This window comes from Lacerta agilis, chromosome 10 (genome assembly GCF_009819535.1).
Source record: "Lacerta agilis isolate rLacAgi1 chromosome 10, rLacAgi1.pri, whole genome shotgun sequence".
NCBI lineage: Eukaryota > Metazoa > Chordata > Lepidosauria > Squamata > Lacertidae > Lacerta > Lacerta agilis.
The window spans coordinates 38,819,602-38,846,288 of record NC_046321.1 but is presented as its reverse complement, the minus strand read 5'-3'; the positions used below and the strand labels follow the sequence as shown (position 1 = coordinate 38,846,288).

The following is a 26,687-nucleotide window of genomic DNA, read 5'->3' as shown; positions in this document are numbered from 1 at the left end:
TTACACCATGGGTAGGCAAACTAAGGCCCGGGGGCCAGATCCGGCCCAATCGCCTTCTAAATCTGGCCCGCAGACAGTCCGGGGACCAGCGTGTTTTTACATGAGTAGAATGTGTCCTTTTACAGTCATACCTCGGGTTACGTACGCTCCGGGTTATGTACTTTTCGGGTTACGAACTCCAGTAACCCGGAAGCGCAACCCAGAGTGCACGCAACGCGTGGCTGCACAGAAGCATTCTGCAAAGTTCGCGCATGCGCAAACCGCTACTTCCGGGTATTTTGCGCGCTTGTTTGGGTTGCGTACTTTTCGGGTTACGAACTGTAACCCGGAACCAATTACGTACGCAACCCGGGGTACCACTGTATTTAAAATGCATCTCTGGGTTATTTGTGGGGCCTGCCTGGTGTTTTTACATGAGTAGAATGTGTGCTTTTATTTAAAATGCATCTCTGGGTTATTTGTGGGGCATAGGAATTCGTTCATTCCCCCCCCCAAAAAAAATATAGTCCAGCCCTCCACAAGGTCTGAGGGACAGTGGACTGGCCCCCTGCTGAAAAAGTTTGCTGACCCCTGTATTACACTGTACTTTACAATGGAATGGGTCCAAATAAAAGTGCTGATTTTGACCTTTATAAACCTTCATGGCTTGGGATCACAGCATCTGAAGCCTGTCCCAACCTGCGCTTATCCCTATCCTCTCCCCATCTAGTGTGTGTCAGTTAAGAGGGAGAGGGTCTTGTCCATAACATCACACCAGTTGTGGAATGCCCTCCCCAAGGATGCTTGCCTGACATCTACACAGATGCCACCTTTTTGCCGTGCCTCTGCCCCCAACCCATTAACCTTTGCACAAAAACTGTTTTGTCACTGTGAGGTTCTTACATGGTCCTGTTTAGATTTCAGATCCTGCCACTTTTCATCCGTTGCACTTTGGTGCTTTTAAATGCATTTGAGTGTATTTTTTATTATTTAGCATTATAAACTAGTCTAACGGTCCATCAGGAACATGGGATGTGAATTCCGATGATAAACACACATCAAACAAATATTTGCCCTTTGACTTCAATACAGGTCAAATATTGATGGTGGAGTATGATTAAATAATTTTATTTTCATACATTAATGGTGTGTGTTATTTTTAAGGCTCCAGAAAGATGGGTAGTGATGATATTATTAATAATCATAGAATCATAGAGTTGGAAGGGACCCTGAGAATCCTCTAGTCCAAGCCTCTGAAATGCAGGAATATGCAGCTGAGCTGTCCCAAATGGGGATCGAACCATGCTTGATGGTGTTTCCTGCTTGGCAGGGGGTTGGACTGGATGGCCCTTGTGGTCTCTTCCAACTCTATGATTCTATGAACCTGTAACCTTAGTGCTATCAGCACCATGCACTGAGCTATCCAGAAGTTAAATACTGCTTTATTGTAGGAAGTGTGCTTAAAAAGCCTCAGGAGGCAAACTCTGCACACCAAACACTAACTACTTAGCCCTCTTGCTGCTCTCTCTGAACCAGCTTGTAGCAGCAGAGCATATGCAGAATTTCCTGCCCATTGCCACCTTGCAGCTGCAGGCCCAAGTCAGGCTGCGGCCTGAGAAGGGAAAATGTGGTCCTCCTAACTGCTTCCTCCAATGGCTTGAATGACGAGGATTCCAACCAGCACCTAATAATGATGATTGTGCCAGTCACAACTCCAAGAAAGGCAATTCTGCATGATTCGTCTTCAACTAGATCCCACAAATTCATAGTCAGAGGTGCCCTAGATCCAAACATACCTTAACCAGAGTTATTTCACTTGATAAATGTGACATTTTGTCATTTAAATATGCTGATAAGTGCCATATATAAATAACTGCACCATTAAATAACATATTGAATGTGTGAAATAGCAGATCAAATGTTACACTCTCCCATTTACATCTTCATTAAATGTGCAGTGTGAGTCCTGTGCATTCCCACAACACTTTAAATACTGTACACTCTACTTACATACTTATCTGCAAGTGTTGAAGTAATGACATTTTAAAAGATCAAGCGATGCACAGTATATGCATGTGTGAACTGGCTTCACATTTAAGGAGGAGATATATTTGTTTCAGAATGAAGAAATTTCAAAATGAGAGCAAGCACCCTTATTGAATATTTACAGCTCCTTCCTATGGTCCATTTCACAATGGCTGGGGAGTTAGTGATGCAGTCCTAGGATCTCAAGGATTGATCATTAGGGTCCCAGCATTGGCACAGCAGGAAGTCAATTTATATCCTCAATCCATCGCTTGGAGCTGGACATACTCCCAGCACCTGGACAGCAGCAGTCCTCAATCCCTTCAAAGGGGTTGGTGCAAAGGAATGCTATGGAGTGAGGAGGGCACAGAAAGTGAGGTTATTATCAATACCAGAGATGCACAAAATTATCTCATTTGTCTTGTACAAATTGCCACAGTCGGGTTTTTTGGGTGCAAACCATCGTCTGTGTATCTGTTTCTATCTGTATCTTTTGCATTTTGGATCCCAGCTAAGGGTGGCATTCTTTGCCCATAATTTCATCATAAAATTGTACTCCGTGCAGTAAATTCTTTGCATTATATCAAGAATTTGGAATTCCAGTGCCAAGGCCAATTAACAAGACTATTTCTGAAATGTGAAGTCCTCCCAATAGCTTCATTTTCATGTGGGAATCCATATGCGTGAAACAGCCCCATGGGAAAAACTGAAAAGTGGTCATGTACACAAAATCGTAATTTTCATGCGTTTTCCCTGATGTGGTCACATTTTCCTGTTGCCCCACCCACATCTCCAAGTAGAAGCTGTTTTCCACAAGTAGGAAATCAGCCATCACAGAAAATTTTGTCACTTAATGAGATAAATGTGTGGATTCACATCGAAAAACCATGACTCAATGTGATTGTTTCAAAATTAGGGAATTTACAAAAAAATGAAATATTGACCACACTATTTTGCTTTTTTCAATTGCAAAGCAGCTTTCTGAAAAGCTGAGATCAGAACTTTTTTCATGTCTGAAATATGAAATTTGCACCACTTCTGGTCAAGTTTCCGATTTTAGACTATAAAATAATAAAAAAGATAAATAAAACATTAATAATCTTACAGAAGTGTGGAAAGGGGTGAGGCAATGGGATATCAGTAACTGCAAACAGACAAGGACATTTGCAGGGTAACTATGGTGCTCCTAGGGAAAAAAGGAAAAGTGGACATATTAAGTTTAACTCTTCTTCCCTTCCTTTTCACTAGAGATGAGCCAATCTTATGTCAGAGTTAGAGAGGTCTGGTGTCTAATCCCCCAGTATCTACTCATTAAAAACTAAAGCCCGTTGACTCTGATATCAGTGGAAAAATCAAAATAGTTTAATTGGTATCAGATTTTTACAAAAACAAAAAAGGCCCGGGAATAAATTGCAACACAGGAATGGGAGAACTGGCAGAAAAACAGGCCTGCCTCTTAAACTCAGTTGTGTTCCTAGTCACATATAGCAAGGGTGGCTAACCTGTGTCTTTCCTCATGTTGCTGACCTAACCATTGGTCATGCAGGCTGGGGCTGGAGGGTCACAGGTTAGTCACCTCTGACATATTGAAAGACATCTTCTTGGCATTCATAAAAATGTATCTTTCTCCGCAATTTAATCCCTAAACTAACTGAAAGACCCTACGGCCATAGATACAAGCAGAGCATCTATCCAGATCGTATATCCAGAGAAGTGGTGACATGATAAAAATTGTCTTGCCAAGTAGGTTTGACTTAGCTATCCAATTGTCTCGCCACGGATTAGTTGTTTTTTCATGTGGCTGCATGCACACCCAGAGGAATGGCTGGCTCACCTCCATTCATCACTTTGTATCTGCGGCATCACATAGGTTCAGTCTGTGCGTATCACTAAATTGTGGCTAAGCATAAATGTGCAAGCATGCTAGAAACTGGGGCCACTATGCTCCACCCCCGGTTCTGCTGCCACTGCACTACCCAAGGCCAAGCCATGGTTTGGCTTGGTGTTACATCTCAACCCAAGCTCACGGTCTGTTCCAAAACAGACAAACTGCAAGTTTCCACCATGGCTTGTTCTGGCCTTACCATTAACATCTGTAAGACTTTCATTTTGAATACTGGCTGAATTGCAAGCTGAACCATTTGAGGTGGGCTGGATATGGCACAGACCCACTCAGTGCACAGCGGCAAGAACCAGTCTGGTTTTGTGATTGGTTAAATTATTTCAATCTCGCCCTTAATTCAGCAATTTAACCTGAAGTCTCACTAGACAGGAACATGGTTTGGGAGATGCCAGGAACAGAGCCCAGAGACACTCCACCATCAGCACCACCAGAATTAGAGGCTGGGGCTCTTCTTCCTGGCAGCATCCCCTGGAGCAGGGATCGGGAACCTGTGTCACCCTCCTGGCATTGTCAGGCTCCAACCCCCATCAGTCCCAGCCAGTGCGGCCAATGGTGACAAGAGTTGTCCTACAACACCTGGAGGATGCTAGAAGTTCCCCAATTCCTCTCCAAGAAGCCCAAGATCTACCAGCAGCAGGTCCCAGGCTACTTTCACTTTATCATAGGGATTGAAAACTTGTGGACTCCAACTTCCACCAGCCCCTGCTGCTAGCACAGCCAACTGTCAAGGTTGGTGGGAGATGTGCTGGGCAACATCCAGAGGACCACAAGATCCCCGTCCCTGCTTTGCCTCCTTGAGCTGGTCCTAAGGCATTTAGGCCTTAGGAGAAACATGTTTTTGCCCAGATGTGTGGGGTAGAAATAATAAAAAATATGATTATGATTATGCTGTTGTTTAAAAAAAAACACAACCCCACCAAGTTATTACCTGGCCTATTTGCAAGTATAATCATTAGAGCCTAGCCAGAGTTCTATACTTAGCCCAAGGCTGGGAAGGGAGAGGGGATTTTCGTTTGAAGCCCGGGCCCTTTGGCCTGAAACCAACCAGCTGCGTTTCACTCAGGCCCATGCCAGCAAGCCATTCCCATGTGTCCAACTTTGTCACTCTGGCTGTGCTGGATGGGTCTCGAGTTCAGAAAGCTGGGAGCGCGCTTTGCGGAGAAGGGGATCTCTCCCCAAGGCCTCTACTTCCTCGACTAGGCTAGGATGGGCTCTGGCTGTCCCTCTGTCCGGCCAGCAGCAGCACCCAGAAGGAGCGTCGTGTTGGCCGGGCTCGCCGAGGGTGATGCGCCGCGACAGCTAAACCGGGGATAGGGTTTCAGCGGCGACTCTATATATAAAGCAGCCGGGGGCCCTGATGTCAGCGCGCTAATTAAATTCCGCCGGGCCGGGCGGCTTCTCTGCGGGGGCTTCTCGGTCGGGAGCCCCTCCGAGAGAGGCGCGCAGAGGCGGCGGGAGAGCCATGATGATGGACCTTTTCGAGCCCGGCTCCTATTTCTTCTACTTGGACGCCGGAGACCATGGAGGCCTGCAGGCCCTGGACATGGCCGACGAGGGATCGCCGCTGTACCCGGGCAGCGAGGGCCCCTTGTCGCCCAGCTCATGCCCCGACCAGTTGGCCCCGGAGGCCGGAGGGGGCGGCGGGGGCGACAGCAGCAGCGGCAGCAGCAGCATCGGGGGAGACGAGGAGCAGCACGTGCTGGCGCCACCGGGCCTGCAAGCGCCCCACTGCCCGGGCCAGTGCCTCATGTGGGCTTGCAAGACATGCAAGCGGAAGTCGGCGCCCACCGACCGGCGCAAGGCGGCCACGCTGCGCGAGAGGAGGCGCCTGAAGAAGATCAACGAGGCCTTCGAGGCGCTCAAGAGGCGCACGGTGGCCAACCCCAACCAGCGCCTGCCCAAGGTGGAGATCCTGCGCAGCGCCATCAGCTACATCGAGAGGCTCCAGGACCTCCTGCACCGCCTCGACCAGCAGGACAAGAGCCACCAGCAGCTCCTGCTGCCCGCCAACGGGGGCGCCGTCGGAGACGCCTTCGTCGGCAGCGCCAAGCAGGGCCATGTAAGCGCCACTGCCGCGCGCAAAAGACGCGGTCGCCTCCCTTAGCCCCGCTCCGAGTTGGCGAGGGAGGGCGCAGCCGGGCCAGCGGCGGATCTGCAGCTGCTGCCGCCGCCGCCGATCGGCACTCCCCTTTCGTGCCAGCCCCCTCCCTCTCCCCCTGCCCCACTCCCGCCCCCAACTCTCTCTCTTTCTTTCTCTCCTTCCTTCCTTCCTTCCTCAGGTGCCCCCGCCCGACTTCTTGAGCCCCTGCAGCGCCGACTGGCCCAGCGGCTCGGAGCATTCCAGGGCGCTGCCCATCGGCGCCAAGGAAGGTAAAGCTCCACACTGACAAGGAGACTGGGGGTGTGGAGTGGGGTGTTTCATCTGGCTGGGATACTCGGGAGTGTTGTGCCCCCTACTACGCCCTCTCTTCCCTCACCCGCAGCCCAAATGCTTTCACTTCGCAGGATTCGCCTGGTTGGGCTACTCACATTTGCGCGCGCACAAGTCCCACATTTCAGGCGCCGGCGGGTCCCCTAGAGCAGCCCTGCTTCCCAAGGGACTCTTTCCCCTAGAGATGGCGGCTGGTTTGAAATGGAGGGGGAGGGGGCGGTGGCGGCGGCTCACAGACGCCTTTGGAAGTTTCTGCCTTAGTAAATCAGGCGCAGCGCGATCCTAAGCACTGAACTGAGCAGGACTGCAAACGCGGTCTCTGTCCTAAGGAGAAGCGCACAGAAGGAATCCCGACGTTTCCTTCCAACACCAGCTGCGAGTTGCACCTGTTCCGCTCTTTTATCAAGCCAAACCTGGGTAATCTTCCCAATGCGTTTGCTTTCTGGAGAGCTCCCGTCGGATGGCTCAGGAGGGTGAATTGCCCCGGGAGTTGCCGGCTGCAGGATCGCACTACACCGAACCCCCACTCCGTCCTGAGCTCACTGACTTGGAAGCGGACCCGATCCTTTCAGCGGCACGTTTCGCAATATGGTCTTCCTCTGCCTGTGATCCTAAAAACACGTCCTCTGACAGGCGCAAATCCCCCTCAACTATAAAATGTTGTGCTAGTGTACTTTGGATGTTTTGGGCTTGTGAGTAAAATCCTTGCTGGAAATGAATGGGATTCACGTTTCCAAATAACTCCCGGTCGGGGGGGGGGGGCTAACCCTGTCAGTCTGCTGCATCTGTCTAAGTGGCGTGTGTCCCAGAAAGGTGATAACACACGGAGGGGTCCCCTGGGTGGTCGATCTCTCCGTCATTTGGATTCCGGCTGCCAATTCTTTTAACGATGAGATCCCAACTCCTTGAATTCGGCGGAGGAAACGAATATATATAGGTGGTAACCAGAAGTGTCAGCCCCGTGCTGACAAATGGCCGAATTCAGAATCTCCACCACCACGATTTTATTCTAAACTTCCTGCCTTTTGCACCTGACTTTGGGTTGGTAGATCTTGGGATTTCACCTTTTCGCAACAAAACAGATCTGACGCGCCTGTCCGCCCCTTCCATGACCAGTGTGTGGGTCTTTGAGGGGCTCCTACCGTGGGATTCTGTGGGTGCTTTTCGGTTCAAAAACACAAGTGGCCCGTGAGGAGGATGGGGCCCCGATCCCGCGTGCGCTAAACTGCCTTTCCCCCTTCCAAACCCAGGGAATCCCCTTGGCGACTCGTCCGCGTCCAGCAGCCTCCGTTGCCTCTCCTCTATCGTGGATAGCATCTCGTCAGAAGACCGCAAAGTACCCAGCGGGGAGGAAGTCGTGGAGAAGTAGCCGGCCTGGTAGTATTTTTGGAAACATGCAGCAGCCCCGCAAGGGACGGTCTCTCTCCCTCCCTCTCCGCCCCTCCCCCTCCACTTCGCCCTTTGGACTAAATCACAATTAATTTAATCTTCTGGAAATCCTAGATGGGGTGGAGGGAGGCGTTGTGGAAAAGAACACACAGCTGAACAAATAAAAAACGCATCTTCTTAAAAGGAAGTTTTGCCCTCCGACAAAAGTGCGCCGGCCCGCTTTCATTTCCACCCCGCCCCCCCCTTCCCGCAAAACCAATTTTCAGAGGTATTTTTATTTTACCAAACGTTGCCTCGACCACCCCAACCCTCTCCTTTTATAATTAATATATTGCCTTGTGGTTTACTGAGGGTCTTTTCTTTGGGTAACACAGTTCATTCCTGTTTGAAGGAAGTTCCTGGTTGCCTTGTATTCTCTCTCTCTCTCTTTTTTAAAGTTCCTGAGATTTAGGGTTTGTGTTTGCGTGGGTTTTGTTTTTGTTTTTGTACATAATGTTAGTACTTTTCTTTATCTCTTATTCCCTTTTTTAAAAAAGACAAAAAAATTATTATCTATTTAAAATGTGGAAAGTGATCCTGTATATAAGAAAAGTTAGATAAAGTTTCCAAGGTTGTAAAATAAATCTCTTTATGTAAAAAGAAGAAGCTATGCTTGAATATTTTTAGCCTTTTGGCGTTTGTGTGATTCAACTGAAGACTCTAAGCTGGTGGGGAGAGATAAATGATATGGGTTCCTCTCTTTCTCTAACCCCGACCCCCAAAAAGGAACAAGCGGGACCGCTTTTTCAGAAACGTACTACCGGTTATTGAAACGGATGGCATTTCCTCGTGCGTGGGATTATTTTAAGATCGAGCTCTGGCCATTTGCTCTACTGAAATAGTACGAGTGCCTCCTCTGAAGTCATAAAATGAATGGGACAAGAAGCAGAGTAAATGGCTTAGGAACAGAAAGAGCGAGAGAGAGCACTTTCATTATTTGTGGCTTGCCTTCTTCGCCTGTCGCTTTTACCCAACAACTTCCCACGCTGTATTTCTTCTCCCCAAACTGTATTACTAGATTTAAAATCCACCAAGTCGCTAGGCCTCATGCATTCAAAGAGCATCTACCGCCGCGAATCTACGCTTTGCTCGTTCTTTTGCCGACTTTCCAGAGATCACTCCTCCAGGTGTGCCTTTTGCATCCGAACTCGCATATTGCCAGGATCTATTCCCCCTCCCCTCCCCTCCCCTCCCCTCCCCCCACTTGCGGGTTGTGCGCCTGGGTTGCACTCCAACCTTGTTTGAAGCAGAATGGATGGGCGTGAGATCCAGAGGCTCCGACAGGAGGCTGTCCAGTCCCTTGAGATGTGGAGAAGGGGCGTCTCACATGATGAAGGGGTTAAGTGGCTGAGAGGACGGGGCCAAGAGCGCACCTCTGGAGGAAAACAATCCGCTTCTGAGGCTGGCAAAGCGAGCCTCTTCCTTCCAGGGAGGAACAGCCCTTAGTTGTAACCAGAGTTGTTTATCATCCCAGGAAGGGGCGACCACCAAGAATCCACAACCCTCCCCGCACGTCTCTCTTCCCTGCCCTCCTCCTGCTTCCCCGCCAGCCTCACCATGCAGAGCGAGAGGCAACATTTCCAATTCTCTGCAAGGCGCTTTGTGGGTTTGTCCTGGTTCTGCGTATTTTGTGGTTTGGTGCTGCTACTTTAATTATGTTCTGGGACTCTCCTGATGTTTATGATTGCAACTTGTTTAAATTGTTTTTAATATTGTGGTTTAATGCTGCAGCTCGCCCTGGGACCTTAAGGTAAAGGGCGGGTAATTGTTGTTGTTGTTAATAACAATAATAGTAATAATAATCTCAAGGGTGGCAGATCTCTTAGCCTCTCATTCAGAGACTGCTGATCTGGAGATTTCCCCCTGCCTTCCTAGCTTAACGGGCTGTGGCTGTCCAAACATCATTCTTTGCATCTTCCTAAAGTCTCGATTCTGCGTTCACTTACTTGGGAGTAAGGCACATGGAAATCCGTGCGACTTTCTTCTGAGTAAACATGGACTCTGTGCGTGTGTGATTTACAGGCAAAATTGCAGCTGCCCGATTTCTTTTTATTATTATTACGCTCCATCCTCAACAGAGAATAGCTCAGGCCTGAGTTGGTAGTATGATAGAATAATCATGATTTTTAAAGCAATCTTGCGTCGTGTCGCAAGGGCAGTTCTGGGCCCGCTTATTGTCAGAGGTCCCTTTACCTTTACCTTTAAGTGCACAGAGGATTCCAATCTGGCATCTGAGTTACAAAACGAGAATTTTGAAGGTCGCCTACCAATCCAAACTCTGGAAGACGATTGTGTTCAGAGAATAGTTCTTTTTACACTCAGCCACTCCAAAACTTTAATGTTATCTGCACAATTTCATATATATTGCGACTGTCATAAATGCAGGCTCACGTCACAGACTTCTTAGCGACTTTACATCTAAGTCCCACTGATTCCAAAAGAGTTCTACTGCATTGTATAGAGAAAACCCTGGTTTATTATCCTTTAGAGAAATTAGATTTAGCAAATCTGTGTGTATGAAGAGCAGCCCTTCGCGAACCTAGATGCTGACCGACGTTTCTCTTTTATTACCAGCAAAGTCTTTGTGTCTTGAGGCCTAGAAACTTAAACGCTCACGCTGTCCTTGTTTTTAAGTTGAAAGCGTCTGCAGGGAAGAGTTCCACTGCATTGAGAGACCAAACTGTCCCTGGCGCGACTGCCGATCCCGAAGGCGGGAAAGCTTTTAGGAGCCCCAAACCATCCGAAGGAAACAGCAGCCAGGAACGAAATCTATCCCCGCACCCACCCACCCAATGTCTGTACGTCCCCGCCTAGTCCCAGCTCTTCCTTGTGATATTTTAGCCGTACCAAACGGTGTTGGGTTCCCCTTCCGTCCTTGCCTTCTCCCTGCAAAGCGGAGTAACGTGAGAAATTGTTTGGAGTAAACGGCACTTCCAAGAAGGTTTCTCATTAAAGAAAGAAAATAGTCTTTTCCCGGGCCTGCCCCCCGCCCCCCAGCCCAACGCGTCTTCGGTGGCTGCAGTCAAAGAGACCCCGGGTGTGTTTGCAATTACACTGTTTGGATTTGATATTAAGAATGATAATCTTTACCTAGCTCTAAAGCCAAAGCAAACGCGGCCATTGGAAGCACAACTCTGGAGAAAGATAAGTAAAGCAGGTTTTGTGTCTGGATCTAGTGAGAGGTCTCTCCACCCCACCCTCTTTATTTGCTCCCCTAAGCCCACCCACCAGGGAGAAGGTGGTTTGCAAAGGGAGCAGCTGGAGAACGAAGGAAATACATTTATTCGGCTTGGGGCTGATTGAAACAAGGTCAACTTCTTACATCCTTGATTCATCTGATGGAGAGATTAGGAGGCCTTTCCGCTCCTGCCCCTAGTAGTCTCACATCCACACCAGACAGTTAAAGCGCCCGGTTTTCTAAAAAATAAAAATAAAATAAAAATCCTGGGGACTATACACAAGGAACTGCAATTCCCAGCACCCTTAACACACTACAGGGGGGGACTGTGCTTGGCAGATCTTTGCACTGAGAAGATAATGGGGTGGTCGCAGAGGTAATGTGTCTCTTACTGCAGAGCGTCTATAGGCAACAAGCCAATAATAGATTGCTTAGTCTGTTGTTGTTGTTGTTGTTGTTGTTGTTGTTGTTGTTGTTGTTGTTGTTGTTGCTGCTGCTGTTGTTGTATATGCCCTGCCATTTCTCCCAAGTGGACTCATGGTTCTCAAACAGTCTCCCATTCAGGTACTGTCCAGTCCCAGACTTGCAGAGTTTCAGCAAGCTGATGGCCTCATGCACCCTCTCTCACCATACCATAACTCAGGCTTCCTCAACCTCGGCCCTCCAGATGTTTTTGGCCTACAACTCCCATGATCCCTAGCTAATGGGACCAGTGGTCAGGGATGATGGGAATTGTAGTCTCAAAACATCTGGAGGGCTGAGGTTGAGGAAACTGCCATAACCAATATGGAGCTTCAGAGAGCTCAAAGCGCTTCATGGTAGTCTTCAGGACAACCCTGTAAGGTAGGGCACATTGTTTACCCTGCTGGATTCTGATTATTTTGATCCACTAGAATTTTGAGAGCTTTCAGATGGGTGTTAATGTTGGGGTTGGAATTATTTATTATTTATCTTAAAAAGCAGAGACATCACCCTGCTGACAAAGGTCTGTATAGTTAAAGCTATGGAAGTGAGAGCTGGACCATCAAGAAGGCTGATCGCAGAAGAATTGATGCTTTTGAATTATGGTGCTGGAGGAGACTCTTGAGAGTCCCGTGGACTGCAAGAAGATCAAACCTATCCATTCTTATGGAATTCAGCCCTGAGTGCTCACTGGAAGGACAGATCCTGAAGCTGAGGCTTCAATACTTTGGCCACCTCATGAGAAGAGAAGACTCCCTGGAAAATCCCCTGGTGTTGGGAAAGATTGAGGGCACAAGGAGAAGGGGACGACAGAGGACGAGATGGCTGGACAGTGTTCTCGAAAGTCGAAACTACCAACATGAGTCTGACCAAACTGCGGAAGGCAGTGGAAGACAGGAGTGCCTGGCGTGCTCTGGTTCTCTCTCTCTCTCTCTCTCTCTCTCTCTCTCTCTCTCTCTCTCTCTCTATATATATATATATATATATATATATATATATATATATCCCATGTAGAAAACAAAACAGAACGGGGAGGGGGAGAAAACTTGTACATTATACATTACAAAAAAAGGTTATTGTTGTTAACCAGACCTTAACCTAGTACAGTATTTATAAAAACGAAAATTGGAGTTCCACATGCATGCAAGTTTGCTTGTTTTCAGTGTCATCAAAATGCAGGGCCAGCCCACCCATGAGGCCAGGTGTGGCGGGGGTGGGGCGTGGGAGGCACATGAGGTGCCAAAATATATTGACCTGGCCATGTCAAATTGTCAGTCCATACTGCACCCCACAATAATAATAATAATCCAATTTACCCTTTGTAGGTGATATCTGATAAAAAAAAAAAGTTTTTAAAAAATTTCTCATTGACTCCTTTGCAATATATCAATGACCTGTTTGGAGTATATTACACGCACACACTCCGCCCAAAAGCACCCTTTGTCATGTCAACAAGATTGTCATGGCCCTTTGCTGAAGAAATAAATCCACTTCATCTGTTTGCTGAACACTTGTGGATCTTAGTAACAGAATCCTGAGCATGGAACCAATCCGATGCACTATTTCACAGTGCATAAACTCGTACAAAATAACTAGAATGCATCGTGAATCTGAACAGTGTTCCATCTCCTCCACCCTCAACTTCACGCAGTTTCGGGGGAACTCTAGTGGCTTGAAACCCAGCAGTGTTATCATCTGAACCCGGACCCCAGTGTGTCATTTATCCTTCCAGTGAGAACCAACAAGCTTCCCCACCTCACCCCGCCGCCCGACCCTCAGCTAGGATCCATGCTCGAATTGCTCGATTGCTTGCTTTAATGAACATCTGTTGAATTCATTTCTAACTGTTGAAACTGCTGCCTTGTTTAGATGGGGCTGGTTGGTTGGTGGTGGAAGGAGCTGAAGTCCCCAGATTGTTTCAGAATGCCGTGTTGTGAACCGCCCTGAGATCTATGGATGAACTGAAGTATACAAATTTAATGCATATACATAGTCATCAGTTTGCCAACCTGAAAATCAGCTGCCTGTAGAGAAACGCAGCCAGCGCCTCTGGAATAAGGAACCCGGGACAGCGCACCCGAGGGCCCAAAGGAGTCCCTGGCTTCTTGCCCCTGGCCTGATGCTCCTGTTGCCTCCCGCAGGCCGCTTTTGATCTCGGCCAGGCCAGGCCAATGGCTTCTGCAGCTGGGCCGGACTCGAGCCCTCCCGCCGCTGGGGCAGGTACGGCTGTGTTGACATAGGTGCGCTCTCGGGCGCAGACGGGCCCCGCAGCCGAGTAGAGGTTGGGGGGGAGGGGAGGGCATCTGCCAGCGGTGGGGGAGTCTTTGGGGACCCCTTGAAGGTGCCAGCCCCCCACCCCACCCCGCATATGTTGAATGGTGAAAAACTGAGCTTTCTAAGGAGGAAATCATTTCCTTGAGGACCAGCATCCCGAGCTCGAGGTTTTTCCTTGTCCCGTGTTGCCGACTCAGCCATCTTCATCTGAGACTAGGGTCTTTGTATAAAATCTCTCTCTTTCTTTTACCTGAATTTTTGCCTCGTGGGTACCCCCCCCCCCCCAGCCTTCTCTTCCAAATCAATCGCGGCTGTCACGCCTTCCTAAGAAGTTTCTCTGTCCCCAGAACACTTTGGCTGAAGGCGCATGGCTGCAGAGCCGCCTGCGTCCCTGACAAAGGAGGAAGCGACAGCAGCATTTGCTACCCGCCTTTCACCATGAGATCCCAGGGCGAGTTACAACAATGTGAATCCCCCCCCCCCAATTAAACTCAGTTAAAACGGTTGCCATGTTATCAATTTTAAGACTGCCTATCTTTCTTCTGTCACTTATTTACATCGTGCGAATCTTTGCTGTATACATCACACACACAACCTTGCGTTTGATAAATGCAAAGATTTGTAAACTCCCCCACACACACACACACACTGTAGCAAAACAGTAAGGACAGTACTGTATTGGAATGTCCACGGGATGTGGAATAGACCCTGTGTAGCAGAAACATACGCAAAAGTATGGGAGCAGACCAGACTCCTTGTCCTTCGGTAGTTTTGGCAATTTATTCTGGCAATGAGAGCTCAGTTCGCCCTTGACTTCCCATTGATTTGAATACTGGCTGGACCTGGAATTGAAAGCAGGTTCAATCTTCAGCCAGCCTCTCATTAGCCCTGCGTAAAAATCTTCACAGCTCTGTAGAGGCCTCTGAAAATGTCGGAGAGGGAACGGGTCAACTTCTTGCCGGTTCTCTCCCCTCCACGTGCTGCCTTTCACTCACTCAATCGGTGCCCGATTCCCACAAGTGCCTCCTCCGGGGGGGGGGCTCCTTTGCTTCCCCCCTCCTTGCTTCTCTGGTTCCTCTCTCCGGCTGGACGTTTGCATATTTGTTTTGAGATCGGCTTACAAAAAGGGAGCCGGCTCCTCCGAGAGATACCAAATGCACTTTTGCTGGAGTGACGACACACACAGACCAGCGCTCCTTTTAGCAGGAGAAAGCAGCCGAGGACTTTCCCAAAAGCTCTGGACAAAGGAGACGAGAGCTGAAGTGCTGTAAGCGCAAATATCCCTTCAATAATAATCACAACAAAGGCTGGAGGGATCGCTTTTTTCTCAAGAGAAAGAAAGAAGCACTGGGCTGCGTACACAATATAAATTTTAAAGCGCATAGCTTCCAGCAAAGAATCATAGGAAACTGCAGTTTGTTAAGTGTGCTGTTAAACTCTGTGAGAGTTAAATTACAGTTTCCATGGTTTTTTTGGGGAGGGGGGTGCTTCAAACGCGCTTTGTTCATCAGGTGGAGCCACTGACTCGAGAAAAACTGATAATATTGTTGATTCAATGGCTCATTTTTTTGTTTCTCTGTGAGGGTGCATCTAAACTCCAAATAAACTACGAAAAAGACTCAATATCTCTCCTTCTCCCGGGGAAAATACAGAGTTCTCCTTCCAAAATCTGAAGAAATATTTTATTGCCATATATTTTGACAGCATTCCTGTAAAGGCACTTTCCCCTCTGCACTTTCAGACGTTCAGAAACTCCCTGATAGAAGCACGATTGGCTGTCAAGTAATGATTTGGGGCTTCGGAGCTGTTGACTTGAAAATGTGCACATTCACCATAAGCGAGCTTTTTAAACAGCACACTGGCGGTGAATATGCAAAAGCTACTAAGCACTTTCTGAGCAACGCCTGGCGAATGTGCACAATAACTGGCGTCTCTGCACATTTTCCATTCAGCCCACAAGAATCAGCTCTCTATGAGCTGGTGATGTACCCTTCATCCAGGCTAGTTCTCGCCTTCTTAACGGTTTCTTTTCGGCTGCACCAGCCATGCTTCCCATCCCTTTGCGCATCTGCTCAAGTGTTTGATGCCCCCTGAGGTCACGAAGCAACAAGGCGAGCGACGCGCAGCGCTTCTGGTCCTCCTGATAGGAATCAAACTGTATTATTAGCCCCGCTGCGAGGCCCTCTCAGCCACCGAGCTGATTTGCAGAGAAAGCGCCCTGGAAAAGGCGGCTGGCGCTTGCAAAAGATCAAGTTTATTTGTGTTCTTCGGAGGATAAATCGGTAAACGGGTTAATTTTCGCCCCTGGGGAATCCGCGAGCTCAAAACCTCCATCGGAGCCAGTCCTCGAATTACAGCTCACCAGATACCTCTTTCTTTGCTTGGTGGGCGATTCCTCCCCGAAACCAGAGGAACGGATCCACGACAACCCCCACCAGCCCTAGCCAACGTTATGGTGGCTGGGAAGTTGTTAGGAGAGAGAGCTGACTCAAAACATTTACCTGTATTTCAAGTGGAGAATATATTCAAAGCGTGTGTGAGAGACAGACACGCCTGTGCTTTATAACAGGCAGAAATCGCATGCGCTAGAATGAAAGCTTTATATTATGTATTAGCTTATTTAAAACACACACACACACACACACATAGAAAAGGGGAATGCCACGTATACTGTGTGTGTGTGTGTGTGTGTGTGTGTGTGGCATTCACCTTTTCTTAAAATATTAATTGAAGGCCCCCCTGTTACCTTTCGCTTTTATTTATTGTAAAGTAGTCCACCATCAATTATTATTGATGATCGATCCACCCCAGTGAAGATGGACGAGATCTCCAATTCTCAGTAAAAAATATCCAGGCTTCTTTGGGGGCGGGCGGGGGGTGTAAGTGTAGACATAGCCCTAATCACGGCTCTCCTTTGAGCAGCGAAGAAGGGACTCAGCAATTCATCTGTTAATTGTTCATGCAAGACAATTTACTTTGGGTCTGCATTTGTGTAGCCCCTTCGAATACATTTTGACTTACTACTTCTCTTTCGATGCGTTTCAACACTGAAAAATAAATTGGTTTTTATTTTATTTTTAAAAAGTAACAAATAAGTTACAAAATGAACCCAAGACCCGTACAAAATCAGTATTAGTCCACGGAAGTCAATGGTTTAACTTCCTTTTCGGATTCGTTTGCCTACACTACATCATAGATAGGAAACATTTTTCAACAGGTGGAGGGCCGCATTCCTTTCTAGACAATGTTCCGGGGGCCACATTCCAGCGGCGGGCGGGTCCAGAAGCAAATGTGGGCGGAGCAACGAATTTTGCCTTCCTAGACTGACTTCTTCCCCCACCCTTCTCGCATCCAGGCCAGCAAGAAGCCTTGCCAGAAGGCAAGAACTTTCTCTGCATCTGGGCTCAGGAAAGCGGATAGAAACTGCCCTCTCCCTTCCTATGCGCACGTTTAATACCGACCTCTTTCAATAGGAAGAAGTAGTGCTTAAAAAGTGCAGGATGCGAACCGAGGAAAGCAAACAGGAAAGAAGCCGAAGGAAACAAGCTGTTTGCCTAGGAAGCCTCCCCTTTCACATCTGGGCCACTGAACAGTTTGTTGGGGCCTTGGCGAAGGCCTGCGAAAAGGCCTTTTCCTAGCAAACCTTGAGGCTCCCTTCCGCCTGCCCTGCTGCACTTCTTAATTGCTGGGATCTCGGGGAGGCCGTTCCCACCGCCTCTGTCAAGCTACTCAGGGTCTGTGAGACTCGAAACTTTACACTAAGTGGAGGCGAGGCGGGCGGTGGCAGCTGGAACGCATCTGTAACGGTGCAGAGGCAGGATTGGAGCGGCCTCCCGCCGGCGCAGCCTCTGGCAAAATGAAACTGCAGCAAGGGAGGAAACAAGAGAGCGAAGAGGAAAGGCGGCAAGGCAAGAGTTGCTTGGGCTAAATCAAAAAGAGCAGTGGCTCCCGGTGACCAAGTCAAAATTTTAACATCCCATGCGCTCTACTCCACAAATCCTTATCTCTCCCTGCAATTATTATTATTATTATTATTATTATTATTATTATTATTATTATTATTATTATTATTATTATTATATACCCTGCCCATCTGGGCGGCTCCTAATAGAATCTTAAAAACAGGATAAAAGATCAAACATTAAAAACTTCCCTAAACAGTTACAGGTGGGTAGCTGTGTTGGTCTGCCATAGTCGAAACAAAATAGAAAATTCTTTCCAGTAGCACCTTAGAGACCAACTGAGTTTGTTCTTGGTATGAGCTTTCGTGTGCATGCACACTTCTTCAGATACCCTAAACAGGGCTGCTTTCAGATGTCTTCTAAAAGTCAGATAGTTGTTTATTTCCTTAACATCTGATGGGAGGGCATTTCCACAGGACTGTTAAAGTCAACGGGGCTTTCAATGTTGACTCTTTGCTTGCCCAAGGATCTTAACCATTCAGTTTAAGAAAGTGTCAGCCTTTGAGGGGGTGGGGTGCAAGGAGAATTGTGTGAAATTTTTCCTCCTCCTGCCCATCAGAAAATTCCCAGTTGCTGGTAGAACATTAGGTTTCATTCTCCAAGCCCGCCGCATTGGGAAGCCAGGAGTCCTGAAAGCTTTGATCAGTCATTAGAAAGGAGCCTGTGTGTGTGTTCTGGTATTATTACTATTACTGTCCATAGGTAGCTCATGAGACTCTTAATCTCAGGGTTGTGGGTTCGAGCCCCACGTTGGGTGAAAGATTCTTGCATTGCAGGGGTTGGACTAGATGACCCTCGGGGCCCCTTCCAACTCTACAATTCGATGATTCTAAGATAGAGACTCTAGGTCTGCGATCGTCCCTCTGAAACCGGGGGCGGACGGCGGACACACACAGTAGGCTAATTTTTAACTCATAGGAACGGCAGGAACGGCGTTTCCGAATGTGCCTGCGGCATTGCCTAATGGCTTTTGAGCTGGTTCTTTCAATTGTCCGTCGTGTTCCGTTTGGTATCTCTGCTTCCATGGACAAGCGCGGCTACCTGAAATCTTCGACGGCCGTCCAACTTCGTTCTCTTCTTAAGAACAAAGGTCAGCCCGTTCTAAAGCTGCATTCCTAGCCACGTCTACTCAGAAGAAAGTCCTAAACTCCCAGGAAAGTGGAGTTAGGAACGCACCCTTCCTTGGAGAGAGGACTTGCCCTGTGGGATTTCCTTCTAAACAGACGGCATAGGATGGAGCCATCGGCTTCATGAAGGCGGGAACTGACCTGACACTTAACTGAGCCGTCGCGTTTTTGAAAGGTGGCCTCTCTCTCCCCCCACGGCCTCTCCTGGTTGCTACTGCTTGTCTCTCTTCCTTCTGCTCTGATCTCCAAAGTGTTACTAATTGAGCCTCCTGGATCCGCGCCTTTAAAAGGCAGCAGCCAAAAGGAGCTGAGAAAGAGACCGTTGTCCCCTTGGGAGAGAGGAGGGGGAAGCTCTACACAGACGTCCCCCCGTCCAATCCCATCCCCAAGTAGGGGTCGTGGCGATGATGCTCTGAGCAAGTAGGCAGCCCCTGGGTGGGCAGCCTAGCCTGTCCTGCGGGTATAAAGAGCCCAGGCCTGGCCTGCACGGCTCCCAGATCCCAGGCGCCTGGCGCGCCCCGAGCTCCAAGGATGGACGAGTTGATGGACGGCTGCCAGTTCTCTCCATCCTCAGCCGTCTTCTTCTACGACAGCTCTTCCTGCATCCCTTCCCCCGAGGAGGAACTGGTGGAAGAGGACTTCGCGCAGCGGATGGCAGCCTCCTCCTCGTCCTCCTCCTCGTCGTCTTCTTCCTTCGGAGCGCATCCGGCAGATCTGCCCGGGGGATCCGACGGCGAGGAGCACGTCCGGGCGCCCACGGGCCACCACCAAGCCGGTCACTGCCTGCTGTGGGCTTGCAAAGCCTGCAAGAAGAAGTCGAGCACGGTGGACCGGAGGAAGGCGGCCACCCTGAGGGAGAGGCGGAGACTGAAGAAAGTCAACCAAGCCTTCGAGGCTCTCAAGAGGTGCACCACGGCCAACCCCAGCCAGCGGTTGCCCAAGGTGGAGATCCTGAGGAACGCCATCCGCTACATCGAGAGCCTCCAGGAGCTGCTGAGGGAGCAAGTGCACCACTACTACCGCTTGCCCGGTGGACAAAGTTGCTCCGAGCCCAACAGCCCCACCTCCAGCTGTTCCGACGGCCTGGTAAGGACTTCGGAGGGACCCCACCCGAGGCTGGTGGACCGGGCCAGGGAGGGAAAGGGGACCTCTTCGCGCTCTCCCAGAGGAAGCGGCTGCGCGGGGGCCACGTCGGGGGTCGTGGCCAGGTGTCAAGCGCGCGGGGAGCTTCAGAGCGCCGCGAGGGGAAAGGCAGGCGCTTCCTTAAGCCGCCTGGAAACAAAAGGCGCTTCAAGGTTACGCATTGCGCCCGGTCTTCCTGCAGAGCGGAAGGGCATAGCGATCTTGGAAGACTCTGCCTCCGACGATCATTTTATGTCTAGGTTTGTCCTGATATGGTTTCCACTCCGGCTTCCCGAGGCTTAACGTCTCAGTTGAGGTGGCTTGCCTAAGCGCGATCGCAATAAAAATCGATCGCGCACCCCTATTAAAAGAGAGAGAGAGAGATTAGAAAAACAAACACAAACCAGCCTATGGGAAGGTAAAGGCTAACAGAGGGGAAACGGCAAGAGTGGAGAATCTTTTGAACCTCAGTGAGCAAGGTACACACGCACACTAAGCTGATGCGAAGATGGAGCATCTTGCTAGTTGCGCGTGCGCGCACACCCAGAGCAAGGCATTGTGATAGACTGCTAGTCGTCTTTAGAGAATTTCCAATGTGCTTTGGAAATGCTTTCCTCATCCACAACAATCCTACGAGGTAGGTCGTTATCCATCTCATCTGACAAATGTGAGCGTATGGTATATTTTAATGCTGAACACAGAAACGAATTGACTTAACGTCAGAACAAAATGAATTTTTGGTGATTTCATAAACTGTTGCGTCATTGGCTAAATTGATTGCTTCTGAGAAAGAGTCTTGCGTTGTTCAGAAGCTAGTAGCCACTTTTATCAAGTCGATCTAAGGTGGAAGCATATGCTTCAGAGTGCAATGTGACAGAGTGCAAAAGACTTACCGTAAATAACTGGAAGCTGCAGTTTTAGGCCAAATAATTTGGGAGTATAAGCCGAATTGTGCTAGGAGGCAAGTCCGTTTACTAACTATGCCTCGCATGGACCACATGGTTGCGTGAGAAAGTCGCGCGGTTTTGCCGCCGCGGCCGAGTCAGCAAATAAATAAAGGCAAAACTTGCGCTCACTTTGCGCACGATTCTTTGTAACGCGCGTGGCCAGGAAATTCCAATCGAGGCAATGCGCTTCCGGCTGTGACCTGGTGCGTGTTTTCTTGGAAGCAAGCGATCGTTGAACTCAGCGTGTTCCCTATTATGGAAGTAAACATGTTTGTGATTTGTGGTGTTAGTCCTAGATCACTCTTAATGAAAGCAATTAGCCAGACGCCCAGATCTTGAAAAGCCGTTTGAATTCGACAGGCAAGTGAAAAGTCCTTAAATTCTAACTAATCCAGTTTTCTGGGCGTGCTGAAGGAGTCCTGTTAGGACTGCGGTCCTGTTAAGCACGTTTCTTTAGGATGAAGATCCTGGGAAATCGGTGTGTAAATTTCCTTGGATTTTTAGCCCTATTGAACTAACTTACTTCTGATCAGAGTTTTCCACTGTATGTTTATTTGATCAAAAGATTTAACGGTGGACAAGGTAATGGTGGAAACAACAGCTCCCTCTGAGATGACGTTCGTTTTCTCCCAGTTTTTCTTCCCTGCTGATGGAGAAAACGGTCTCCCTCCCACATTGTGTTATGGGGTTGTTGTTGTTGTTGTTGTTGTTGAAACCACATTCTTTTCACTAGGCATTTGGCTTCGGATGCGCCAAGCTTTGATGCGCTTGGGAAAGTGTCCTGTTCTGGCTGGCTGCGACTTTCTCTTGCTCCAATCCATTCTCCATGGGTCAGTGCGGCTCACACAGATTGGAAATGCCCCAGGTTGCTTGGCCTTCGTTCCCCTTCTTCCTCCGAGTCCGAGCACAGCGTTGAGGAAATAGGGAACTCCTAAAACTGCGCCTGGGCTGGCTGGCTGCCTTCTCAATGGTCTCTTCCCCACTCCAGAAAGCAGAAAAGTACATTCTGTTCAGTTCAGGGCCTGGCTTCCATTCGCTTTAACTAAATTCACAAGAAATGCTACCGTTACTACTACCAGCTGTGGCGATTCAGGGTGCCGCTGCCAGATTGTGGGGAAGGGCTTAAATCGCAAATGGGCCACTCAGATCCTATTTTTCTGTGTACATTATTTGTCTGGCACCATCTGTCTGGAACATCAGCTTACACACATTCCTGTCCTCTCCCCCTCTCCCAGTCATGGATTTTCGTTGCTACTCCATTGCTTCCCATCCACACCAGAGGGTGGAAGTTGATGGAGTGTATTGATAGTATATTCCCTCCTCTCAACCATCCCTCCTCTCCAGTGCCATTTTCTGTTTTGGGCATGTGTACAGGTATTTCTGTACGTTTGTGTGTGTGCGCGCACATCTTCTTGAAAAATAAACAAACCAGGAATTGTGCAAAAGCATCAATTGCACAAAACCTCTGCAATGATGTGTTTTTAAAAGTGCACAACGCATTATCATAGAATAGAATCATAGGATCATAGAGTTGGTAGGGACCCCAACGGTCATCTAGTCCAACCCCCTGCAATGGACTTATTAGTCTGCAAGGTGTTCCCACCCAGCAGAGTCCCTGAGAAACCAGCTCCTTCTAACTGGGCTGTTGAAATCTGGCCACGTCTTCAGTAGGCTACAATTGGTGGAAATATGTATGCTTGCATTGTTTGGGTACCCAGAACAAAATGGCAAGTTGTGCTTGAGCAAGCAGCAAATAGAAGTAGCAGAGGGAGTGATAGAGGCCACCCACGAAAAGGTCATCACCACACATGTGACACCCCCCCCAACAAATGACGCTAATGAGTTTCCACTCTAGCAGCAAATGCAGATGTTTAACAGTTTTTTAAAAAAACTTTTTGGATGTTCAGCTGTCAAATTAAATCTGGATTAAATATAAACACCCCCCCCCCAAAAAAATATGGGTTTGCAGCCCGATGATGTTAGGAGGGTGTGGACACTGCAAACAACAACAACAACAACAACAACAACAACAAAACCAAAAAAACTTGTGTGTGGATGCACAGCAAAAGACTCATGTCTGGAAGCAATCTCAGTAGCTGATCTGCCCATGTGATTACTACTATTTGTAGTAATATTGTAACGAAGAGTCTTATCATGCATCGGTTTGTGGTTCTGCATGTTTTATTGAAAGGCCTCCTCCTTTGGCTGGAGTCCATCAGATCCATGAAGTGTCATCTGAATAGGCAAGGACATATATATTTACATATGTAGTTCGCTAGGAGGTGGGGGAGCCGGGATGGAGAGAAGTGGGGTTGGATAGAAATGAAATGGTGATTACAGAGTAGTTGCAGAGAACAAAAGCTCATGCAGACAATTCTTTGTTGCACCGCACATAGATTTTAAGCTGCCACTCTGTTGCTTTTCTGTAGCAGCAGCAACAATACTATATGATTCTATAATAATACTATAGTATCAATAGTTGGGAAGGTCTTCCAACCAACTTCTTCTTGAAAGGTAGGCAAGATCAAGACTTCAAAGTGACGCACAGCTCACCAGGGCTCCTTCTTTTAATGCCAGGTCTCAGACCTTGAACATGTGGCATGGTATAGAGAGTCTCTGAGCACATAAACATTCCACTGAGTAACCATACACCAGGGGTTGTTGGGAGCAAGGCTTTCAAGGCAGGTGGCTCCATAAACCGCACAGGCCCAAATCTCTTGTTTTGGAAGCTAAGCACGAGGAGCTTCCATGGGCAGCTTCCTACAAACACTACCATGCAGGACCCAGAATCTTTTGGGCTACAGGAGAAGGAAGCTGCTTCAGCGAAAAAGGACAGCAGCAAAGCAAATAGGCAGAACCAATTTCAAACAAGGCACCTGGTTTGAGATAACACAAAACGAAGCACCCACACACCCGCAGCCACAGGGTCATTGCTAGCCACCCTAACCTGGGAGAAAATCCCTTCCAACCCCAAACATGGCTGTCAGTCAGACTATGAGTAAAGTCCACTCAGGGGCATAGCAAGGGGGGGGCCCGCCCCGGGTAGTGCCCTGGGGGGGTGACACTCAGGGCGGGGCCCTGCCCCCCCCGCGATCGGCATTCCCTTTCAGCGGCTTCTTTCGCCGCTGGCTGGACTCCCTGAGCGGAGCCAGGACATGGAGAGGAGCAGGCCAGCTAGGAGGGCTGACACAAGCATGACGCCCCTCCTCGCTGGTCTGGGCGGAGGCGTCGCTCCATGCACATGTGTCATGATGTCATGCGCGCAGAGCGACACCCCGCCCTCTGGGGGTGCTGCTTGGGTTGCCGCCCCCGGCAGCCAAGCGGCTCACTACACCCCTGAGTCCATCCATAAAGCTTTTTTGCAAAAGAAAACCTTTATTGAGGGGATTCACTTATGGGAATGATTGTAGCTTAGCAGGAGAGTGCATGCTTTGGCATGAAAACAGCCTCAGGTTCAATCCCTGGCAACTCACAATGCTGAGCTAGGTAGACCAAAGCAGCTTCCCATGTTGAACATAAGAGCCTGCTAGATCAGGCCAGTGACCCATCTAGTTCAATATCCTGTTCTCACAGTGGCCAACCAGATACGCTTGGGAAGCCCCCAGGCATATCCTGAGCACAACAGCATTCTACCGACCTGCAGTTTCCAGCAACTGGTGTTCAAAGGCCTGCTGCCTCTGTCACTGGAGATGGAACATAATCTCCATATTGCCATAGCTTCCTGTCTTATTTTGGGGTGCTCCTTCTTGAGTGCCCAACACCAATGCAGCAGAAGTAGTAGCCATTGCAGGAATTGCTATGAAACTCATTTCTTCTCTCCTCTTTCAGGCTGAATGCAACATCCAGATGTGGTCTAGAAGAAACATCGCTCATGACAATGTCTATTGCTCTGATCTCCAAAATGGTAAGGCTCAGCGTCCTTTTCCCATATCAAGACCAGAGAGGTGCTCTCTCTGATGGAAGACCAGCAAAGGGACAACAGGCTTTTTAGAGGGCAGCTTTAGTTGCATTTCATTTGTATTCTCTGCCAACTGCCTATTCATTAAAAATGCTCAAGCTGAGATAAAAAAAATTAATATACAAAGCAAGAATAAATCATAGCGATCAGGAGTTGGCAGAAGGTAGATTGAGATCTGCTGATAGATTTCTGGGTGCTTTTCAGTAGATCAGAGGGGTGTTTGGTTCTCAGTTGTTTAATAACCGTAACAGCAAAGGAGGCTTTTGCCCCATGTGAAGATTATGCTGAACAAAGGAACTCAAGCTTCCTACAGACTATACTTTTAAAGCCTGTCTAAAGCACATTTCCCCCCTCAAATAATTTTGGCCAATGCAGTTTACACCTCACAGAATTACAATTCCCAGCATCCCTTAATAAACTACAGTGCCCAGAATTCTTTGGGGGGGGAATCCAGTGTGAATGTGCATTATATTTGCAGCCTCAGATGTAGATTTGTAGAGGCAAATCATCTCAAAGCAGGAGGTAACTGGCTCTGTCCCTGAACCACCATTTTGCCTCTGACTCCACCCCAACACCAATCTCTATTTTGGATCTCACTCCGATTATTGGATCTTAGCGAGGTGCTGGTACTCACCGTGAAGTTGTTACAGTAAGTGCCACACTTTTTAACAACAACAAAAAGAGGTGCCGGTACCATGTACTCTTGAATATCCCCTGGTGGGGGGGAAGCGCTGGTTTTATCTAAAAAGAGAGAGAGATCCCACAGGCCTTAAGTCTGCCCATCTAATGCGAAGTCTAATGTTATTTCTTTCCGCTGAATGTCCTTTGAGAGCCAGTGTGGTGTAGTGGTTAAGAGCGGTAGACTCGTAATCTGGTGAACTGGGTTCGTGTCTCCGCTCCTCCATATGCAGCTTCTGGGTGACCTTGGGCTAGTCATACTTCTCTGAAGTCTCTCAGCCCCACTCACCTCACAGAGTGTTTGTTGTGGGGGAGGAAGGAAAAGGAGAATGTTAGGCGCTTTGAGATTCCTTCGGGTAGTGATAAAGTGGGATATCAAATCCAAACTCTTCTTCTTCTTCTTCTTTGTTTCTTGCCCCGCCCCAGTCTATCCATCTGAAGTGAGCACAGCCCTCTCCAGTCTGGATTGTTTATCCAGCATAGTGGATAGAATCTCTTCCTCGGATCAGGCGGGTCTCTCACTGCAGGACTCCACATTGCTGCAGGATTCTCCCGGTGCCAGCCCTGAGTCACAGCCAGACACTCCGGAGACCCCTCATCCCAAGCTCATCTATCATGTACTATGAGCTGGTTGAGATTTGAAACCAGCTCCAGCCACGTCCGGACATTGCTAAGAACTCCCAACAGCAACGGGAAGGAGGTTCTCCATTGAAATCCGAGGCCCTTGGAATTCCACTGGACCAAAAATATGTATATAGAGGAGACGTCACTTTAAAATGTGTACATTTGTGAATATATTTGCCCCGTCTCCCTTTCTACAAGGGGAATGACATTATATTTAACCAAGACATCTATATTTTAATATTATATAATTCTATGTTGGGTTTTTAAATTGTGCCACGTTAAAACCCTAGTTATTGTCAAGAATGGACATGCAGGCAGAGCTGGCTCACGCAGAAAAACACTTCATGTTTTGAGATGCCCAAAATGACAGATAGAATTTAAGTTATATTTTCATATGTGTATTTTTCCCAACTGAGGAGAAAAACAACACCAACATGCTGTTTTTATAAGAGATGAGCTGAAAATTCTTAGAAGACATTTTTCTGAGACAGGTTCTGAGGTTTTCTTTTTCTTGTGGGATGAGAGAAAGATGGCCGCCTTGCAGAATTTTATTTGAATATGGTCTACCATTTTTGTGTGTGGCAACCAT

At 48.3% G+C, this 26,687-nt stretch overlaps 2 protein-coding genes across 4 annotated transcripts; both read left to right on the top strand.

Moving 5' to 3' along the window:
- Nucleotides 1-5,030: 5,030 nt before the first annotated feature.
- MYF6 (myogenic factor 6) lies at nucleotides 5,031-24,707 on the top strand. 3 transcript variants are annotated; one of them, XM_033162626.1, is made up of 4 exons: nucleotides 5,031-5,966; nucleotides 6,187-6,277; nucleotides 7,589-7,715; nucleotides 24,667-24,707. In XM_033162626.1, exons 1-3 carry the CDS (start codon nucleotides 5,370-5,372, stop codon nucleotides 7,705-7,707), a joined length of 807 nt encoding a protein of 268 aa, XP_033018517.1. In that variant the 5' UTR covers nucleotides 5,031-5,369; the 3' UTR covers nucleotides 7,708-7,715; nucleotides 24,667-24,707. The 3 variants fall into 3 exon arrangements, with proteins under 3 accessions (XP_033018517.1, XP_033018518.1, XP_033018516.1); XM_033162627.1 differs by lacking the exon at nucleotides 24,667-24,707 and adding an exon at nucleotides 14,028-14,046; XM_033162625.1 differs by lacking the exon at nucleotides 24,667-24,707 and having other exon boundaries at nucleotides 5,032-5,966; nucleotides 7,589-8,366.
- On the top strand, nucleotides 19,035-26,362 carry MYF5 (myogenic factor 5). Its single transcript, XM_033162624.1, has 3 exons — nucleotides 19,035-19,855; nucleotides 24,667-24,742; nucleotides 25,901-26,362. Exons 1-3 carry the CDS (start codon nucleotides 19,301-19,303, stop codon nucleotides 26,098-26,100), a joined length of 831 nt encoding a protein of 276 aa, XP_033018515.1. The 5' UTR covers nucleotides 19,035-19,300; the 3' UTR covers nucleotides 26,101-26,362.
- Nucleotides 26,363-26,687: the final 325 nt, after the last annotated feature.